The following is a 21,264-nucleotide window of genomic DNA, read 5'->3' on the forward strand; positions in this document are numbered from 1 at the left end:
TTATTACGTGAGCAAAAATGTATTATTAAAACTATTTGTGTTATTGTTGATTTGGACGGTAAATAATTTTTAAAATATTTTTGGAGTATTTCTGCTGTCATTGAAGTAGCACACTTCACATCTTATCTGTTTTACATAATTTAGGTGGGAAACAATGTTAATTGTGCCTCCCCCATAATGTATGTCAGTTTTAATCCATTTAGAATAAAAATGTATCCATAAAGGTGAAAAACTGTCTTTGGACCTGTATGTATACAAGATAATGTATAATTTAGTATTTGTTTTGTTTATGTCCTTAAGTTTTAATGTTAATGTTCATGTCATGTTAGAAAAACATTTGTCAATCATTAACAATGTTCTTTTTCTTTTTTTAATAATGGTGGCTATTTCCTGAGTGAATGAACCACACATACACATAAAAATCAAGCTGTCTTAAAATTTATTAACATTTCATTCATTAAAAAAAATGACAAAAAAACAGATGACACACATTTACACGTTTCAGGATAAGGCAACAATATATTTGTGCTATGATCCAGTGTTGTTACCAGTTTTGATGTTTTGTTTGTTTATATCTGAATTTCATTCAGAGATTTTCATCACCAGAATGCCACCAGCGGGGAAAAGTGGGAGCCTTGTTTTCTTTAAAATGCAAAAAGTGTTGGTGCACTTTAAGAGAATGTGTTTTATTAGGAAGCTCGCTGCAGCAGTTTTTACAGAAAATTGTCCATGAATTCCTCTATAATAATCATATCTTAAAATGCTTGATTCATGCACACACCTCGTAAAAGGCTCGCCTTAATTTTGCCATCGAGACTCATCTTGCGTATACTGCAGCTTTCTTCCACTTATGAGAACAAGAAGAAGCTTCCATTCAGCAAAGATAAAACATGTACTTATTTTTCTGATTTCATTTCACAGCTTGTGTCTTGGAAATGTAAAGTGCTACAAATGATCAAATCTATTAAGTACCCAAAATAGATGTGTCAGTCATCTGGGTCAGTAAGTGTCATGCTTCACTGCTACAGGAACGCAGGGCGATGCAGTAAAGCTGATGCATGGTGTTTCAGCGTATCTGGATTCTGTTTTGAATGAAGCTGTACACATCATGCAGTTGGTCTCAGGCAATGCAAAATGTAGGAATGAGAACATTTTCCCCTGACTCATGCAACTGTGCTGATGAAGTTTCTGCCCTTAAGAGGCTTTATGTTTTCCCACACTGCACACCACTGTCCTGCACAGACTCACCATTACTTTAAAAAGGTGTGATTTGTGGAATTTATCTCTTCACTTAAGAATTAGAAAAACATTTCTCTTATTTCATGATACCTTGGGATTCCTCAAATAATCATCACACATAGAGTCTGTCGTCCAAGAACCATTTTAAGTCTCGAGGCTCGTTGTTCATGCTCATGATTGTGTTCATGAATGTAAAGTGTGTCTCAAGTCTTTGTTCCGGAGAGACATCCCTGAAATGTGATTGAATCGTCACACAAAACCCATCCAACCCGCCTGTTCCTCAAGCTTCTGTTTGAGGAGACTTTGTCCCAAATGTCCTGATATTTATGTCTGCGTGTGCGGCTGTGAACAATCACCCAGCACCCCTCAGACAGCCCTCAGGATCTGTCGCTCTCGATCGAGGTTCATCTTTTGGAAGAAGGTCTTTCCAAACTCGTATGTGCTTATCATGACAGCACAAGCTGGGGCCACTTTGATCACCCTTGGCATGAAACCTGGAGGAAATACAAATGATTTCACTTTTAAACAAAGCAAATATTGTATTTTCATTTCACAAAAGACAGCGTAGAGTAAGTGTGTACCTGCAAAAAGACCCCTGTAGCCCATCTCTGTACATATTTCCTTCATTATGTGCCATGTGGATGTGGTCTTTTTGAAGGAAACTAGGAGAATAAGTCACTGTTAAGAACATGCTGCACACACATAAGTTAATGCATATCATGTGACACAAGTATACATGTGAGTACAGACCTCCGAGAGTGTCCATTTCTCCCAGCTGGATCTGTCTCCGCGTCTTCACCACGTCAAAAGGCAGCGTCAAGATGGCAGCAATCTAGACAGACAAAGCAGGTCATATAATGGACAATCGACAGGTGCAGCCAAAGGTCAGGTTACCTTTCACACTGTTAGATATCATCTGTGCATAAACGATAACCATTCATATCACGACGGCAGCTGCTCTACTGTTGCACAAGAAACATTCCAGTGTGAATGTGGGTCAGACACTGTCTCTCTAAACAGAGATGCATTCACTGCTCACAGCTGAAACCGTGTTATTTCACATATTTGTGTTACAAAGTCAAGTCAGTTGAGTCATGTTTTTTCAAGGCTGTTTTATTTTGATTCAATTGTTCTTACTTTCTTACTTAGTTATGAGGTCCTACCATTTACTGATAAAAGCTAATAAATGTTAATGTTACACTCTGTTTCAACAAAGAATAAAAGAGTTGCGAAAAGGGAGAACATATTTTGCCATAGTTTCCAAAATAAAAGTCCTGTTCCTTTTCCAATGGACGATTTTAGGTGACTCACAGTCGAAGTCCTTGTACAACGTGGATAGGCACAAAAAACTCTGGTTGAGTCATCAGTACAAAAGGTGAACAACTATTTTAGAAAATAAGTCATTCTTGTATTAAAAAAAAAAAAAGTCAAAAGTGTGCATAAAACCGTAGGACGAGAAGTTAACCATGACTCCAGAGGAGCTTCTCACTACGAAACCTCCGATCAAAAACCTTCAAAATCCTGTTTCCTGTATAGCTAAACAGATTTAATTTTGGATTCTGGATCAGTATGGGAGGAATTCAGTAACCATGGCACCATGTTTTGTTCACAGAGTGTCTGAGGAAGCTCAGGTAATGATGAAAAACACAAATTCTTAAAAATGAAGCAGAAATAATTAAAGGTGGAGGCAAAACATAAACCCGTAGGGCTGTTACTTATTCCGGGAAAGTCCAGTGTTTCTTACATCACGGATATCATTAAAAAGTTAACATGTTGCAACAGGGACAGGTGTGCGGTTACATTAAAGCTGAGTACTTACAGCTCCAGAGACGGCTCCTGCAGTGAAGCTGATAGAGAAGTTGGCCTGAGTCACTCGGGACTGTTCACACAGCTGGGCCTTCACCAGTTCATAGTTAAACCAGTACAGTGCTGCAAATACACGGAAACAGCAACAGTTTGTTTCCTGATTTGTCGCTTTGCTCTGCAATACACTCATTGTAATCCTTTCCAAATAACCATTTTGTAGTTTCTTCCATTTTGACCCTCTTTACAGTTTTTTTTAGTTTTTCCTCATCCCCATGGACAGTTTGAGATCAGAGGGTCTTGTACGCCATGCAAATTCTAGACTTCCTTGATGCAGATCTGTTATGAGATGTTGGGCTACATAAAAAAGTGACACGGGGTGAAAAGGGCAAACAGAGAGCCACTATTGTTCTTTCCTACTCCATCTGTTTAGAGGAAAAATAGTGTTACACACCCTCTGTACACCTGAAAGGTGGCTGTAAAAAAACAGTTTTCATGGTGGAAAAAAAGTTTCAAAATATTCACAGAAACTTCTCAAACCAATCTGACAGCTTCACTGTCCCCCAGTCTGCTCAGGGTGTTTCAACTGTTTCTTTGTAAAAAAAAAAAAAAAAAGGTTCAAAATTAGACTTCAACAGAATTTTTAAGATTGCAAAAAGTACAAAGGTGTAACAGTGTTTTTTTTTTTTTTTATCAGGTAACAACAGAGGAGTGAAATATGCTGCAGGAGATGTTCGACGAGTTTCTATGGAGAATAAGATTTTTCCATAGTAATTATGACAAACATGAAGCACATTCCAAGCCTGCAGCAGATGAATGTTTGATTTTGCATTTTTTAAAAATCTCTGTTAAAACAACTCTTTAAATGAGACTCAAGACTCTTCTTTCAGTTAATGTATTCTGTGGAGCTGCTCTCACCAGAGAAAGGTACATCTCGGAGGACTGTGGGTCCCCAGCCCCTCCACAGCGACAGCAGCCCGCCCTGAGCCACAGCAGAGCGGATACACACCCGCAGCTCGCTGTAGGACAGCCGGCGGGACTGCATCTTGGTCCTGACCAGCTCCAGAGGGCTGATCACCGTCACAGCCCCCACTGCAACACAAATCAAGTCAAAAAGCGCATGAGCATATTCCATTTAGGATATCTATGATTGGTTGTGATTGTGTTTTAATGAACTTACATCTGGCCAGACCTCCAGCAACAAGAGGGATGTGGCTGCCCTGGAAGCCCAGACCGTATCTCAGGAAGTCCCGCAGCTGGTCATAGCAGGTGAAGTAGATGACAGTGGCAGGTACAGCCATGACCCTGCACATACACATGCATATGAAATAAGCACGGCACTGGCCTCTGTATGCCATATAAAAAGTTTTCATATAAAGAAAAATGCAAATTTGTCACTGCAGGTCGACTGATGGAACAGTTTGAAGGTATAAACTGTATATTGGTATTTTAGATGTATTTTATTAAATAACTGAACATTCAGTCAGTGTTGTTTCCTGCTAGGATGGATGTAGAGTCTGTCTACAGGAAAATTGAATTCTTGGGAAATTATCTTTAATCATTTGTTCAGAAAATAACTGATGGAGGTTAAATCTACCAGAGTAAAAGTCTGTTTGTGTCAAGCTCATGTGGATTTACATTGTTAAAGGCCTTTATGAGTTTTTATTTGGCTGTTCTGGCAGTGTATAAGTATAGTAGGTTGTCCTATTTTAAATACTTAAAGGAATATTTAACCCCCAAATGTCCATTTGTAGTTACTCACCCTGTGTTACGCTGAATTTGTGAAGAATACTTTGTTTGTCTCACTGAGGAAACTGAGGAAATACTTGCTGAATCAGGGTCACTGGGGTCCATGTTTACCAACAGCAACAATATATCAAAACTTTGGATTCACCAAAGTCCCACAGTAACACAAACAAACTAACTCATTGTGGCAGAGGTGGACCAGCAGCTCCCGCGTTCAGCGGGGTCAAATTGCAGTTTTTGTCAATGGAGCCTGGCTTTGAAGAGAGCATAGATAAGCCTCACTTTCAGTTCATTATTTGTTTGGAGGAATGAGACTTGGATTATACTGCACAAATTGCATGAGTTTGTAAATGAATAGATATTATTTATTTGTTGTTAAACTTTGACCCCTATGACTTCAATTCATCAAGAATTTTCTCTGTTTTTAGATTCTATGTTTTCCATGGAAGCACGTGAGAAGGTTTTCTTCCTAAATTTAACGTAACACATGTTGAGTAACTGATATACAAGTGATAATTTGAGGGTTGACCCTCAGCAAACTTAATATCCAACCAGACAACATTACATTTACAGAGCAAACACTTAATCCTTGTAATCATGACACTCAAAATAGACACGTTTTTCATTACCTAAAGACCGAAATCTTCCTCGTCCAAACCAGAATTTCAGTTCCTTAACATTTATTCTACATCGGTTCTACCATAAACCTTTTCTTGATAACAGTTCAGACACTCACAGTGTTGGTGGTAGTCCACTCCACAAAGACCTGAGTCCTTCATGACGAGTGATTTTCACAAACGCATCCTTTGGCACAAACAAAACAAACACACTTAAACACATCTTCAAAGTGCTCAAAAACTACGGCAAGAAAAAAGGCAGCTGATGTACTCACAAGCGTCCCGCTGAAATGTGTTGGTGTTTTGTACCAGCTGGTGCAACTGGTTCCATTCTGACACACATAGATGTGATCCATCAGTCCATTACAATACAGGAAACATTTCCCTGTGAGAGAGAGAACGACCAGCGGACAGCAGAGTTCAAAATAATTATGAGTGACCCCAGCTTTGCCAACAATCACCAGATAATTAAAAAAAGGATTATAGACTAAGAGGCATCTGAATTTTTGTATAATCCAAACTGTATTTTTTTCTAAGATGAGTTATACAGTACAATCCAGGACGTAGGAGGGAAAGGTCATGAATAATACATGCGACGGCAATGACCACAGAGTCACTCAGAAGATAACACCAGGGCTGTCCTTGTCACTGCTTACTTTGCGTGTTTATTCAGAGCTGGTTTAAGATATGACTATTGACAAACATATCAAAGAAACTCTAAAAAGAATAATCATTTCACAACCTGGCACTACTACAGATTTTACCCAACCACAGCAAACGAAAACATTTACAAGGGACAGGATCATAAGTGAGTAAAAAATTTTTAAAACTCCTCCCGAGACAAAGGTTGAATTGTAAGTAGAAAGGTGCAGCTACAGAACATGTTCAGTGTTGTTTTGTGGTCCTTGGCGCTACCAAACTGTAGATTATCAACCAACGTGAAATGGTAGTTTAAAGCCAGTTGAAAAACTTGCAGCCACACAACTTTCATACAGCAACTAAAACATAAGGCTTCAGGCCAAGAGGTTAAACAACAACATGCACATCTAAGCTGACAGAAAACACTTGCAAAAAGGGGAAAAAGATGTCTATTAGTCGAGCATGTGCGCACACTCACTTAAATTGTGCTGGACCGTGTTTTTCTAACCCACAGCCGAGTTTTAGCATGCAGTGACGGTGGGTCAGATACTTACACTTGGACGGGCGGATGACGCCACCCCATGGAGCTGATTCACAGGCTAAAGCTGAGAAACAAAGCAAAAAGGCAGGACAGATAGAGGCAGAGGGCAGAAATGAAGACCGTGCAAAAGACACAAAAACAGGTGTCGTGTGGTTAGAAAAGCATTGAGATACACATGGCAACAACAAGCAGCTGTTAGAAAGCAAAGCCAGTGTTTCATTACCAAAGCCAATGTATGATCTAAAAGCACAGGATAGGTCCTACCTTGGTGAAACGGTGTTTGCTGAGCCTGCAGCCTGATCTTCACAACGTCCAGCGGTGTGACTGCGAACAAATGACAAATTTGGTTATTACAGTAGCATACAGTTAGACTTCAGTGACCAATAGACCAACTTGAAACAATGTATAAAACACTAACATTAAAAAAACAACAACATTTTAGACATACAAGTTGCTTTTTCAAGTCTTTATGTCCATTATCTCACCAAAAATAGATGTGAGGAGGGCTCCAGTGCCAGAGGCCAGCATCTGCTGCACTGGAGAGATCGCAGCCACAGAGCCGCTGACGGCCCGCTCCGCCATCCTGCCCACCTGTCAGACCAAAAAAAAAAGAGTACTACTTCACGTAGAGAACACAATGTTCTGTAACTAAACTTCACTGAGGTATTTTCTGACCCTGTTAAAGCCTTGTCAACAGGGTGTATGTGTCTCCTTGTTATGTAAAACAACTAAAGAGGAGTGTTGGTGTCCTGCACAATCAGAAACCTAACACTGAGTCTGTGCTCTGTTATGTCAGAATGCTAATTGAGTGACTCCTGATGCTCCAAATTAGTGTAATGGCACCAAAAGTTGTACAAAGTTTGGGTAAAAAGGGTTCCAATGAATGCAGTTTTATGCTGTTGTACTTCATAAAAAGGCTGCATAGTTGAAATGCACAGACAAATGATTACAGTGTAATAAGGTCAGACCAAACGTCCTTCATTGATGTTAGCTGGGCAAGTCTAGGTGGAGCTGTTATAATGGGGGTCATTGAAAACTATGATAGCTTATCTACTATGCGCATGTCACCAAATCAGCATGTGCGACCCACTCCCAGCTGAGAGAGAGGGTAGTTGCACATAAACATTAAATCCGCCAATAGTGAAATGGAATAAAAACTAATAAAGGTAAAGCAAGAAATGCTCTCTGATGTTTAAATAGGTGCTTTATGTTTTTAGAAACTATGCATAATGCCAACAATACCATCACTAGCAGCCAAGACGTTTTGGCTGAATAATCTTTAAGTACCGGTCATTTAAAACGTTCCTGTTTCCTTGCCTGTTTGGATGCTATTTGTTCCCCCTTGCGTGTCCTATTCATGGACTTAATTACACTTTACAGTGACAGTTATAGTCACTTGGCCCTCAAGGTCTGTCTGGCCAATAAGCCAAACAAGTCTTCGAAACAAACAAACAAAAGAGCATGTAGCTATCTGTAGAGGTGGGATACAACTCAGAACATTTCCTCAAAACCAGTACTTAAATATGAAACTAGGTGTACTTATACTTTACTTGAGTATTTCCAGTTAATGCAATTTTTCATCTCAGGGACAAATATTGTTCTTTTTTCTCCACTACATTTGTCTGCCAGCTTTGGTAACTTTACAGATTACAACTTTTCATCTCCTTCTCCTACTTCTTTAGCTAAATAAACTCTCAAAAAACTTCTTTGATAAACTGAAAATGCACCATCACAAAGCTGAAAACAGGATTGTTTTTCTGTCACCACAAAAAGTTGACTTTTTTTTAGAGATTTGTAGTTCTCACAGGACAGCCATGCCTCACACATAATGATTTTATTGAATATGATGCATTGCTGTACATTAAACTACCCAAAAGAATATTAAGGAGTTAAAATAATAACAAAATTAAACATCTACAGCAGTAAAATGCCGCATAAACATTAATGTAGCAATAATATTAGTCCTTAAACATTATTTAAATAATAGTAATAACTGACAAGGAACATTTTACTGCACAGTGAGTACTTTTACTTAAGTGCATTTCGCTGATAACACATTTCTAGTTAGGTAAGGTTTTGACTGCAAGACTTTTACTTATAGTGGATAGTTTTCACAGTGTGGTATTAGTGCGTTTACATTGGTGAATGATCTGAATATTCTTCCAACAATGAGCAAATATGTCGTGAAATTATTTTAAAAAATCTATTTTTAGTTTGTTTTTTTAAAGGACACATTAGCTGGCTTCAGTTTGATGAGGTTAACGTTTCACTGAGTCCTGCAGCTCATAGTCCTAACCCTGTGTGTTGACGGTGTAGGCACACTCTGTACTTTTTCTCCACCATTAGCTAAACACACTCAAAATGAATATAATACAACCCAAACTGAAGAAGAAGAAATGTTGGATTCGAAGTCATTGAAATAAACCAACATCATGTAAGATTAGCTCGCTAACTGTCAGCATGTCAACTGTCATTTAGCTGGTAGCTAGCTAGCTTCCCAGCAAAGGCAACGTTACTGCGTTATGATAACAAGCGAATGATACTCACCTCTACTTTAGCTGCCAGCGTCGTTGTGAAATAGAGTGCTGTCTTCACCCATTTCACTTAAACGTCGCCACATTTAGGAGCAAACGTTCAGTAACTCAGTCGGGTTCTCCATTGCGGATAACCCGTAAACATGTTTTTGCAGTCGGGCTAAAGTCGCAGCGAGGGCATTTTGTAAGAACGAAAAATGTCGACTTCACAAAACTCCGCTCAGCGATGGTCTCACTGTAAGTATTAAAGATGCCGGTGCGCATGTTATGGAGATCAGTGCTAGAATGACATGGATCATATGGCCCCGCCCCCCGCCCTCTGCCGTTAGCCTCGCTGTGGCGCCCCCCAGCTGACATGTCACTGTAGTGCGCCGCAGCTGTTGCGTGTAAAACCTATTTGTCTACAACCTGTTTAATGCTACATACGACTAAACGGGAGCAATTCCTCTGAACTTTATCAGCCAAATTGAATTTAAAAAATCTCAGTTAATGTAAAGAGGAGGCGCTGAAGAATTCAGCTAAAGCAGGAACTTACTTCCTCTCTCTCTCTCTCTCTCTCTCTGTCAGAGGCGTGTCCCAGACAGAGCTGTTCATATTTCTCTTTGATTAATTTGGTGGTGAGACACTTCTGACACACCTGACCGCTCACAACAGCCCTCCAGCCTGTTATCACGGTAAGCGTAAAATAAGCTTCCTCTTTTTATTTAGCTTTTAAAATCTTAAAGCAAATATTCCATTTAGACAAATTGTAAAGATGTATAACGACGACGAACGACAAATATTTACAGTATGATCTTTTAGTTTTATATTTCTTAAGTCTTTTCGTTTTAATAACGAGTAAAATGTGAAACATCTACGGTTGCAAGTTCTCCTTTGAAAGCCTATGCCAATTGAACGAAAGTGAAAGTGGACAGATTTATTATTTATAGGCTAAACTCCTATTGTGTTTGACTTGCTTATTCATTGCAAAATAAAGAGAGAAAAAACAGGAACAAACCTCTACAGGTACTATTCCACTTTCAGGAAATTAATGAACACAAAGCTGAAGCTTAGACTTTTTTTTCGACGTGAACGACTCAGAATTTAAAGGGTAACTTCCGCATTTTTCAACTTCAATTCTGTTTTCACGTTTTTGTGAGTAAGTAACAAATGGAAACAACATTTTTTTAAGTTTTGAAGCCTGCAGCCACCACCAGCAAAACAGGAGACAATGTAACATGAAGGGGCAATTTGCACAATCACTTTAAATCCACTGCAAGTGTTTTTGCCAATAACAGGCTCAGGTTGTTCTTAGTGTCTGACAACATTATGGAAAGAACCCCCAGAGACAGATCTTTTTCTTAAAAAGTAAAATCCTCTTTTATTAAACAGAAACAGCCATGAAAACACCATCACCAAACCAGACTCATTGAAGAAAAAAGTAATTTCAATCATCATAAAATAGATAGTGATCTGATCGCTGGTTTAAAAAAATAATTAAAAAAAAAATCATAGTCTTAAAGAGATAAGTCTATCTCTGTAGGAATCCTTGCTATAAGCTATGTAGTCAGAAACGTAATAATCTGAGCCAGTGGCAAAAACAAGCACTTGTAATGGGCATAAAGTGAGGGTGCACAAATGTCCTGAGTGGTTACATTGCAGCTGCTGTCTCACTTAACACTGGATTGAAATTGTTGTTCAGGTTAATCACGTTGACACCTAACATTGGAAAATGGAGTCTATGTTGAAAAACACCAAAGTTACCCTTTAAGGATTAGGTTTGAAATCATGAGATAAGACAAGATCAAGTTTTAAAGTCACAAATTCACTGACATTTATGAATGCCTGAATAAACGTATTATACTTTCTGTCACATGAACTGACCAGTATTGTAAGCAGAAGTGAGTGCAAACATGTTTTTCTCTGAGTGTAGAGAGAGATTCCTCATGCATGGCTTTCACTTTCATTGACCTCTGTGTGTGAATCTTCCTCTGTGTGCAGATGCAGAGGTGGGTTGTGATCTGTTTGACTCTCCTGGCTCTGGTTGGCGCTGATGAGTGTCCAGATGGAGGGAGATGTAAAGACAATCAAACCTGTTGCAACAACCAGGCCAATGGCTATGAATGCTGCCCATTTGATCAGGTAGACATTTTCCTTTACTACAGTTAGTGCTCTCAGTTGTGGGGCACATAAACCCAATGACAGCAAAGTCATAGTACTAGCTGAATACTTTGTCCCTTTTGTCCAGCACGTAGCTAAATGTAAATGTGAGATAACCATTCTCTTGTATTCTCGAACGAAAAGAATGAAAGCTACAGTGGTACTATTCATGCTCAGTGGTGTTTTACTACTTTATGGTTCAGATAAAAGCTCAGGACTCATTTAGCTAATGAGATAGCAGTTTTAAAAGTTTGGTAGTCAAAGTGTTTCTGCTGTTGCTGTCCTTGCAGGCTGAGTGCTGTGGGGATCACATGCATTGCTGTCCTGCAGGAACAGTCTGCAATACAGCCACGTCCAGCTGTATGAACTCTACTGGGTCCATCCCCTGGGTGGAAAGACTCTCTGCTGATCAGCCTGGACTCTCTAAAGTAATAACAATAACAATCCATGATAAAATATTGAGTAAGACCTTAATGTATTTAAGGCAGGTGCCCTCTTTTCTACCTTGTCCCTGCAGTCTTTCAGGATGATCAAAACATTCATGGGGGAGGACGATGACAACATCTGTCCTGATCAGTCACGATGCCCACCTGAGTTTTCTTGTTTGAGAGCCTTGACGAGGTTTGGCTGCTGCCCCCTAGCTCAGGTAATCAAACCCTGCTCAGAGAATGGTAAAACTGTCATGAAAATCAAACTCAAGTGAAATGAACAGGTAACTAAAGACCCAACCCTTGGAGACCATGGCAGAATCTACTGATGAACTACTCACAATAGCGGTGGTATTATGTGTGCATATGTTATACAAAATTTGTTTCCGAAGCCCACTTACTTCCTGTCACAAACAGGATCTTAACAAATTTGTTTAACAAACTATGCGTTTTCACTTCATTCAAGTCAACAGAAAGTAATCTGCTACTGTGTGAAATAATAACCTAGAGGTTGCAGCTCTGCTGTAAAGTTATCTGTTATTTGAATCCAGTATAGAGACCAGTTAAAGCTTGCTATATGGTGCCATTAGATGCCAAACTGCCATACTTATTTGAAGTCATATTAAGATTGAGATCTTTATGATTTCCAGAAAATATTTATGAATTGAAGAGAAAAATGTTGAAAAGAGGGAGTCCATGAGCCAAGTGATTGGAACTTTTATTATGACTTTCTGACCCTGACAGGGAGTCCCTTGCTCTGATGGGAAACACTGCTGTCCTGAGGGCCACCAGTGCAGCTCAGACAGCCGCTCCTGCATCAAAAAAGGTAAAACTCTTAATAATAATAATAGTTTTTATATTTTTATTTATATAGTACCTTTAAAAGCGTCTTTCAGCATTGTGAAAAGCGCTGTACAAATGTATTATTATTATTATTATTAAAAACACAATTGACAAGATATTTTGAAAATCAAAGCAAAGTAGAAGCATATTATCTCAGAAGCATCCTGGTACTTTCTATAAGAACACTATAGCAGACCAGACAGTCTGAAAAACTGACTGTGACTTTCTGGCTCAGTCCTAAAATGGTCCTGTCTGCAGGAGAGGTTTTACCTAGTGTCAGTGAATAATTATTCATCTGAGCAAACAAAAATTGCATGTGGAGTTCCCGAAGGCTCCAGTCTAGGGCCTCCTCTGTTCAACTGTGGTTGGATGTGCCAAAATTGGCTTGATGAAAGGTGCTGTACAAACAAATTTGCCTAACTCTTATAGGGTGTTTACTTTAGTCTCAAGCCCTCTACATGTACAATTGACACATTTCTAAAATCAGTGTTCCTTTTACGTTGTGGCAGAGCTTGTGACTACAGTTCTGTGCAGCGACGGAGTGTCAGAGTGTCCAGATGAATCCACATGCTGTGAAACCCTAGAAGGAAAGTGGGGGTGCTGTCCCATGCCAAAGGTACAAAATGTCTGATCTTTCAATAACAGACATATAAAAACTGACAGCTTTGAAATGTTATGCTGCAGCATATTTAAGATTATGAAGAAGAAAAAAGTCAAATTGTGGATTTACATGTCCTGCCTGGGTGTGTGGTTATCATGTCTGTGTCCTGTCAGGTGTAGTTCTAAGGTGATATGCCTTTATTCTCTAAACAGGCTGTGTGCTGCGAGGATAAGACACACTGCTGTCCTGAAGGCAACACATGTGATGTGAAACAGTCCAAATGTATCTCCTCATCTACCAAAAAACAGACGCCAATGTGGGCCAAGTTCCCAGCCAGGATAAGAGCAGACTGGGAGAACCAGAAAGGTCAGATTAGTTTCTGTCTTGCTGTGAAAAGTTTTTCCTCATTCTTATCAATGATTGTCTAAATCTGAGTGTGTGTGTGTGTGTGTGAGCCTGGTCTGTTTGTGTTTCCACTTTCAGAGAGTGAACAAGTCACTGCAGAGACAGTAGAAAAAGCCCCTGAGATCACCACAGCGAATACAGTTCCTCCTTCAGAGAAGGAAGTATCTGTGTCATCTGTCACTAAGGCAGCTCCAGGTGAGATGTTTATTGTGAATCAAAGTATGTAGAACAAAAACACACCTAAAAATAAAGTGGACCATCATAGGTGTGTCAAAAGCTCCTGAATGAGACAAGTTTTAGTCCACCAACCAGTTTCTGATAATTAAAGGTACAAAGTAAAAAACAGGCCTTTGTTATAGCCAGTGTTGAAATGTTATATGTAAGTATGGTACTTAGGTACAATTTTGATTCATTTGTACTTTTCTTGAGTTTTTCCATTTTATGCAACTTAAATTTAGCGATACAGTAGAGACTGAAACATAAATTACAGCTTTAGTTATTTCACCAAATTTGATTTTTAATTAAAAAACAATATACATAAACTAATACATGATGCTGTTTTATTAAAGATTAAATTATCCAGCAGTATATAAAATAGCTCCACCTTTACCATCTGGGACATTAAAGAAATGAACACATATTAATGCATCAGTAATTATAATCCAATAATGAAGTATAAGAGATTCTGAAATTCTGCACAAGTACTTTTACCTTTGGTACTTTATGTATATTTTAACAGTAAACACTGATCGTAGCAGATGGTTAGATTTAATAACATTTATATTGTCTTTATTCCATTAAATGTAGGTGTGTTTGAGTGCACAACTTACTGGCACTGCTAAAAAAAAGTTGCATGTGACAAGACAAATTCTTTGCTGTGGCTAAAAAAAAGTACAGCATTCTTCCTGCAGCAATAGGTATGGTTGTATAGGTTTCTTTTAACAATGACAATTTGACATCGGTTATGATATCAGTAATGTAATATATTTTGGTAAACTGGCAGGAAGTTTAAAAAAAAAACATCTTGAAAGTATCAGTATGGCTGGTGTCTTTTAGTTGGGAAAAAGAACAGCAACTTTTAAAATTTTGCATCTCTTCCTGTGTCAAAATGTTGCAATCTTATCATCAGTTTTAACATTTAATGTAAAATTGCAAAAAATAAGTCGCTTTTAAACGAACAAAAGTTATGTTTACATTCTATGTTTTACACCTACAGATGTTGTGTGTCTAACAAATGCATGAAGTATATTTATGTTTTCATAAAATGTTTTAATATGTTTTAAATCCTGCCTGGTTTTCATCCATGTTTGCTTTTTGCAGTGTCCCTTGTACTTGGTGCATTGCTTTGTTTCTCACTGCGTTAACACCAGTCCATTAGCATGAAAGTGTAAAACCAAAAGGCAGGATGTGAACTGACGCGCTTAAAAAATCTTGCTCCATAGCACTACTAGTGATCAAAAATACTATAAATGTGACATTTAATTGTAATTGTAAAATTGCTTTGGTTTGTTGTGGACACAACAGCCCTTCTTCAAATGGCATACATTTTGATTTATCAAGTCAAAAAATTATAAGAGGGCATGTTTCCAAAAGATGTCTCCAGGCTAAAATGGGACACAGCTATGGTCGGGACAACAGTGCACAGGGAACAACAATTAGGAGACAAATTGCCTAATGTGCTGCACTCTTTATCACTACAGTTATCATTTCCATATTTTAAAGGTACATTATTGGAAAATATGAATGTACTTTTCAAGGTGCAGTAGTGGGGTTGGAAAATGAATTGTCAAAATTGGCCACCATAATAAACCTCTGCTGCCCCAACCAATAAGTGTTTTTGTCATCTGAGGTGTTCAATTGACTTTTTTGATATGTATTACCAGAATTGATATATCACTATTTTTCTTCCAGGTAATAATGTTCCCTGTGATGATACAGTATCCTGTGACGATGGCAACACATGCTGTAAAACTGAAGAGGGAGGCTGGGCTTGCTGTCCTCTGCCAGAGGTACGACTCTGACTGGCGTTTATTTTTACATCATCCCAGCTTTTGTGCTAAGGGCTGTGCCGCTGCATTAATGTTTTTTTCGTCTCTCTGATCGTGTCAGGCTGTTTGTTGTGAAGATTTCATTCACTGCTGCCCAAAAGGTAAGAAATGTAACCTGGTTGCCCAGACCTGCGACGACGACACATGCTCTGTGCCACTGGTCCAGAAGGTCCCTGCCATCCCCAGACAGGGCGCACAGGTGGGGAATGTTACATGTGACTCCACCGCCAGTTGTCCTGATGAAAATACCTGCTGCAAGACCTCAACAGGAGAGTGGGCCTGCTGTCCTCTACCTCAGGTAAACACAGAGCAACATGCACACACACATTTAAAGACGTTTTTAACCAACCACCTTCCTGAGGATTTTCTAGTGGACTGACCTGTATGATGCTTAGTATTTAGAGTGTATGTGCAAATAGTTTAAAGAAGATGAAGCACTTTTATGTTGAATTAATGGGTAATACAGTGCTGTCAAATATGAATGTATTCATCTGAAAGTTTCACATATTATATTTCTTTTCTTTTTAACATTTAAGGATACATGCTTTCTTGTCGATAGTTGGACAAGAAGTTAAATATGACTATCATGTTTGTACAGTAAACATAAAGCTACCACCAGTTGTCAATTGACTAAGGTTAGCATAAAGAGCTAGCTTAGTTTAGCACGAATGCTGCCTTCAAGTGGAACTTGTGAGCTCGTGGTTACGACATTGAAAGTCATAGACACAGTATGTTCATAGACACTCAAGTGGTTAAGTTACATTAAAAAACGCTCATAGGCAGAAGCTACACGGACGCCAAAAGAGCCACCAAGACTAACAATTTAGCCAACTAGCAAGCAGGTAGCGCAGTGCAGTAAAGTTAATGACATAGTGAGGAAAAAGATGTTGGGAATTTTCGACAGATATAAAATTACAAAGAAAAACTCTGTATGACTAAAACTTTAATAGGCCTACATTAACCTAGTAATGAAATTGTTTGCAGACATGTCACAACTTATGAACTCTGAGCTTTGAGAACATCTCCACTTACGAGGCCGTGAATACCACATGAGATTTGAAAAAGGTTGTTGTGCAGATTAGTAGAAAGAAAGAAGATATGTGTTAATTAGTAAGCTTAAGAGATGCAGGTATGTGGATTTTGTTACTTTTGGACAGAGTCAGGCTAGCTTTCCCCGTTTCAGTCTTTGTGCTAAGCAAAGCTTTATAAAGTACAGACCGAGAAGTAGTTTCAATTATCTAATGCTGTATTCACACTACGCACGACACAGCAACATGACCAGCTATATTATGGCAGAGTCATCCTTGAAATGCTGCTCAAAAAAAAATTATCTATGCTTTTCATCAATGTCTGAGAGCCATTTTAACATCACATATTGGCGCACCTTTACATCCCTGTGCATGGCAATTTACATAAAGCTAACATAGCTTCAGTTATGTAAGCTAAAGCACAGAGCACCACAGCTGGAAATAAACCATATGATTAGTTGATGCTCTCCGCGTCATCTGAGCGCTGAAAAAAGTTAACACCAACTCAACTATCGTTTGTAGCACATCACGTCCATCCACAGTGACAAGCGTCAGTTTAGCTCCATGTCACCAGATTCCACTGAAAAGAAGAGTGAACACAGCATTACTATCAACAAGGAAACAAATAAGCTTTTAAAAGTTATGTTGTGTATCAGACCACCTCTCACACTCTTTAGCGCTGATTCCATCTGCACTTGAACAGTCTTCACCATTACTGACAGTTCATACATCCAACAATGTTTGTAAGTGAAAGTGTTCTTGTCACTTCAACCAAAAGGCTGTCTGTTGTGACGACCATGAACACTGCTGCCCTACTGGCACCACCTGTAACCTGGCGGAGTTGAGCTGTGACGGCGCCTCAGGCTCAACGCCCATGATGAAGAAGATACCTGCGTTTGCTACGGTGGCACCCACTACAGTGGACACTCCGACCCAAGGTCAGGTACCAAGCTCAAAACAAGAAGAGGAGGAGACGAAGGAGCCTGAGGGAGAGGGGATGACAACAGAGGATGAAAATGATGGTGATGACGACGATAATGATGATGATGAGGCGGAGGAGGAGGAGGAGGAGAGTAAAGAAGTGGAGAGTATTCAGTGTGATGCCCACACCAGCTGCCCTCAGTCCACCACCTGCTGCTTCATGTCCTCGACTCAAAAGTGGGGTTGTTGCCCGCTGCCAAAGGTAAGCACTGACCGTCACTAACACCCATCCTGAAGTGTAAAGCTGCAATAACAAGGATTCTGTCACATCATGGCATAAAATGACTATCAGATAAAAACTATTTTTATTATTGATTATGGTATCACTTTACTTAAACCCATTTATATGCACTAAATCTGACATTCAATATCAATGGTTTACAGCACACTATAATGCAGCTTTAAAAAGTTTTAAGCATTTCTTAATGTGACATCAACAACAGACAGGTTTTATAATATGACACCTGTGTTTCATTATACAGTATGTTCATCAATATATGGTTATACACCCACAAATAGGTGTCCACAGGAGTTAAACTTGTTGAGCTACAAAAGATTAATTTATTATATACTGCTCATGAATGCTAACTAAAAAAAGGTTAAAGTTTTACGTTTTTTCCAATTAATAAAAGAATTGTTGAGTCTATGAAATGTCATAAAATAACAAATAATTTAAGGAGTCATCTTACATTTTTTTTTTTACAATATTGTATTTAATATACAATATATAATAATATATATAATACAATATTTACAGTATTACAATATAATTCTTCCATAACTCACTTAAAGGGTTGAGCCAAAAATAAAACAAGTATCTGGTACAGATATGTAATGTGGCATGGGTCGCTACTGGTGAACCCAAAGGGAATTATCACCAGACTTTGCATTTCCCCTCAGCTGTAAAGAAATTTATAGCATCTTTCAGCTCATTGCTTCAGTTTTTCTGCACACAAGCTAAATGTTTGGTTCAATCTCCCAGCTCTCATAGCTTTATTATCAGCAGAAGTAGGCAGCTGAATCCATTGATCAACACTAACTGCTCGGCAGGCAGCATATATATATATGACTTTCACTATTTTTATGGCTAAAAAACTCCCCAACCAAACTGCGAACCTTCTCACTGTCTCAGACGGAACTTTCAACAATTAAGTGGTATCACTTCATCTCAAACCCCACGAGACAAATGACAGTTGCATACTGTCAGTGTAACTCTGCACTGTGATATACTTCCCCTTCCCCTTCAGTGACATCCCTGCTCTCCTTTATGTTAACTGTAAACTCTGTTCTCTCAGCTGCAGGCCACAATCACCAGTGCATTTCTTTCAGGCTGTGAAGTTATAAAAGTTTCAGATTCATAAATGCATGTTTGCTTGAGTATCACAATTTTTTCAAAAAAGACGATGATGAATTTTTTTTCAAGATTCTAATTTTATTTCTTTGAAAGAAGAACTGGAGAACAAAAGAATGATGTGAAAGTAGCACTCCCACTCTCACTTCTCCCCAGGCGGTGTGCTGTGCTGACGGAGACCACTGCTGTCCTAATGGCTACAAGTGTGACGAGAGCAAGACCTGCACCAAAGGGGAAGTGGTGATCCCCTGGTACACTAAGCTTCCAGCCACCACCAACATCAAGGCCGAGCAAAGGTCTGTGCAGTGTGACAAGATGAGTCAGTGTCCCGAACACACCACCTGCTGCCAGCTGAAGACGGGCAAGTGGGGCTGCTGCCCGCTGCCAAATGTGAGCACTGAAGGGATTATAGAGACAATCAGTATATGAGCTTTTTCAAAGTTTGCTTCTATAAATGAAGGGATGTCATTTTCAATAACTTTGTGCATGCTATGTCTGCAGGCTGTGTGCTGCCCAGATAAGGAGCACTGCTGCCCACAGGATTACACCTGCAGCGTCGCCTCTAACGCTTGCCAGAGGCTCATCATGCTGGAGGTGGAAACCGTCCCTCTAACACCAGTGTACCAGCTCGAGCATCAACCCCCGCTCAATCCCACAAATCACAGAGACGTTCAGTGTGATGAACAGACCAGCTGCCCGGATGGAAACACCTGCTGCAGGACGTCCGCTACTTCATGGGGCTGCTGTCCAGCTCCTAATGTAGGATATACAATCATAACTTCAACCTTTAAGGAGTAACTAAACCCACAAACCACTTTTTTTCAGTTGAAAGACAATATATATAGGTATGGTGTTAGTTGAGTGAGGTCCAGCTCTTTACACCACAGTGCAGCTTATTAAATTTCTGTACTTTGGACCTTATGCAGCAAAATTCTCTTAAATTTATCTTACATTTTCTCTTGATTTCATGGTAAGAGAAAAAATAAGTGAAATCAACCTCAGATTCCCTCAACATTCTTTACCACCTAAATTTGCTCTTACCCAGGTGTGCTTGATGATGAATCCCATTTGATCATAAGTCACCTGTTAGCATGGGTAACGCCCCCTTTACATTAAATAAGGGCTGGTTTTGTGCCATGTGCAAAGACTCTGGCACATGGACAAGACTGGGGACATGACACCAGTAAAAAAAAAAGAGGAAGAATTCAGCAGGAGTGAAACTGATGTAGGCGTACTGTAAAATAAACTTCAAGTAAATGTGATTTCAGAGAAATATATTGAAATATTAAGGTAAAAGTACACATGCACAGAGGTTTAAATACATTTTATAAATCAAAATCATTAGAATAGAAAGTCCTCCTACATACGGTTTATATGAGAAGCTGGAAACATGAAATGTTTTTTTGCATAAAAAATTATTTACACGATAAAAGAAATAGCTGCCAATTAATTTTCTAACTGAGACTTTTTTTCACATTCCAAGGAGGAGGCATTCAAGCCAAAAGCGGGGGCTCCTAATTATTTCTCATTAAAGGAATAGTTTAACATTTGGGGAAATATATTTATTTGCATTTTTGCACTATTGCAGGCAGCTAGTTAGCTTAGCTTAGCACAAATCTGAAAACAAGGGGAAGCTGCTCACAGAACTACAACATCAAAATGCTGCTTATATATTTTATGATGATACAACGCACTGAAAACATAATTAGTACTTTTGATTCTTATTCAGATTTGCCAATATTTCTTTACATTTGTACATGTAGCTATTATGTACTTGTGTAAGAATATTTTATACTGTAGTATTGCTGCTTTTACTTAACTAAAGTTGATGGTGTTAGTTAAACTGTCTTCCTTTGTCCTCTCCACAGGCGGTGTGCTGCAGCGACATGATGCACTGCTGCCCCGCTGGCTACACCTGCACCAGTACTGGAGGCTGCATCCAGAACAGCAGGCTTCACTGGCAGGACTGGCATGTGTTCTTTGGCAATGAAAAGAGAGCTCTAATTGTGTGAAAACATCTCTGCACTTTCATTTGTTTCTGCATGAAAAGAATGCACTAATGGGAAATAATGTCAAAGAGATTCTGTGATAATTGTAAGATGATTTGTTGTTAGTAACTGGTGAAGGGGGCACTATGAAATTGAATTGCACTTGGTGTTATGTTATGTTTTGATCTTGGAGATGAAACAACTACATGTAACTTAATCAGGGCTTTAAGTTTTTAATCACTCCTTTTTAGGTCCAATAGATCTTTGTTCAAGGCACATAGCCTACCTCCAAGCTACTTAAAACCCTAACCCAAATAAACATTTTAAAAACCC

The 21,264-nt window shown here is 39.0% G+C and overlaps 2 protein-coding genes across 3 annotated transcripts; one reads left to right on the plus strand and one right to left on the minus strand.

Moving 5' to 3' along the window:
• Positions 1 to 422: 422 nt before the first annotated feature.
• Positions 423 to 9,341, minus strand: slc25a39 (solute carrier family 25 member 39). Of its 2 annotated transcripts, XM_042505692.2 has the most exons (12): positions 9,133 to 9,341; positions 7,071 to 7,176; positions 6,850 to 6,909; positions 6,599 to 6,649; positions 5,681 to 5,790; positions 5,525 to 5,592; positions 4,223 to 4,347; positions 3,961 to 4,134; positions 3,059 to 3,168; positions 1,990 to 2,071; positions 1,821 to 1,901; positions 423 to 1,733 (listed from the first exon to the last, which is right to left on the minus strand). In XM_042505692.2, the coding sequence occupies exons 2-12, from the start codon at positions 7,165 to 7,167 to the stop codon at positions 1,606 to 1,608; spliced, it is 1,086 nt and encodes a 361-aa protein (XP_042361626.1). In that variant the 5' UTR covers positions 7,168 to 7,176; positions 9,133 to 9,341; the 3' UTR covers positions 423 to 1,605. The 2 variants fall into 2 exon arrangements, with proteins under 2 accessions (XP_042361626.1, XP_042361627.1); XM_042505693.2 differs by lacking the exon at positions 6,599 to 6,649.
• A 203-nt stretch (positions 9,342 to 9,544) lies between these two features.
• grna (granulin a) lies at positions 9,545 to 21,264 on the plus strand. Its single transcript, XM_042504902.2, has 14 exons — positions 9,545 to 9,793; positions 11,100 to 11,240; positions 11,549 to 11,686; positions 11,776 to 11,904; positions 12,431 to 12,512; positions 13,039 to 13,145; positions 13,343 to 13,496; positions 13,614 to 13,730; positions 15,447 to 15,544; positions 15,645 to 15,881; positions 17,390 to 17,794; positions 19,100 to 19,333; positions 19,445 to 19,702; positions 20,812 to 21,264. The coding sequence occupies exons 2-14, from the start codon at positions 11,100 to 11,102 to the stop codon at positions 20,953 to 20,955; spliced, it is 2,244 nt and encodes a 747-aa protein (XP_042360836.2). The 5' UTR covers positions 9,545 to 9,793; the 3' UTR covers positions 20,956 to 21,264.

This window comes from Plectropomus leopardus, chromosome 18 (assembly GCF_026936395.1).
Source record: "Plectropomus leopardus strain MGB_pleo_1.0 chromosome 18, ASM2693639v1, whole genome shotgun sequence".
Lineage (NCBI taxonomy): Eukaryota > Metazoa > Chordata > Actinopteri > Perciformes > Serranidae > Plectropomus > Plectropomus leopardus.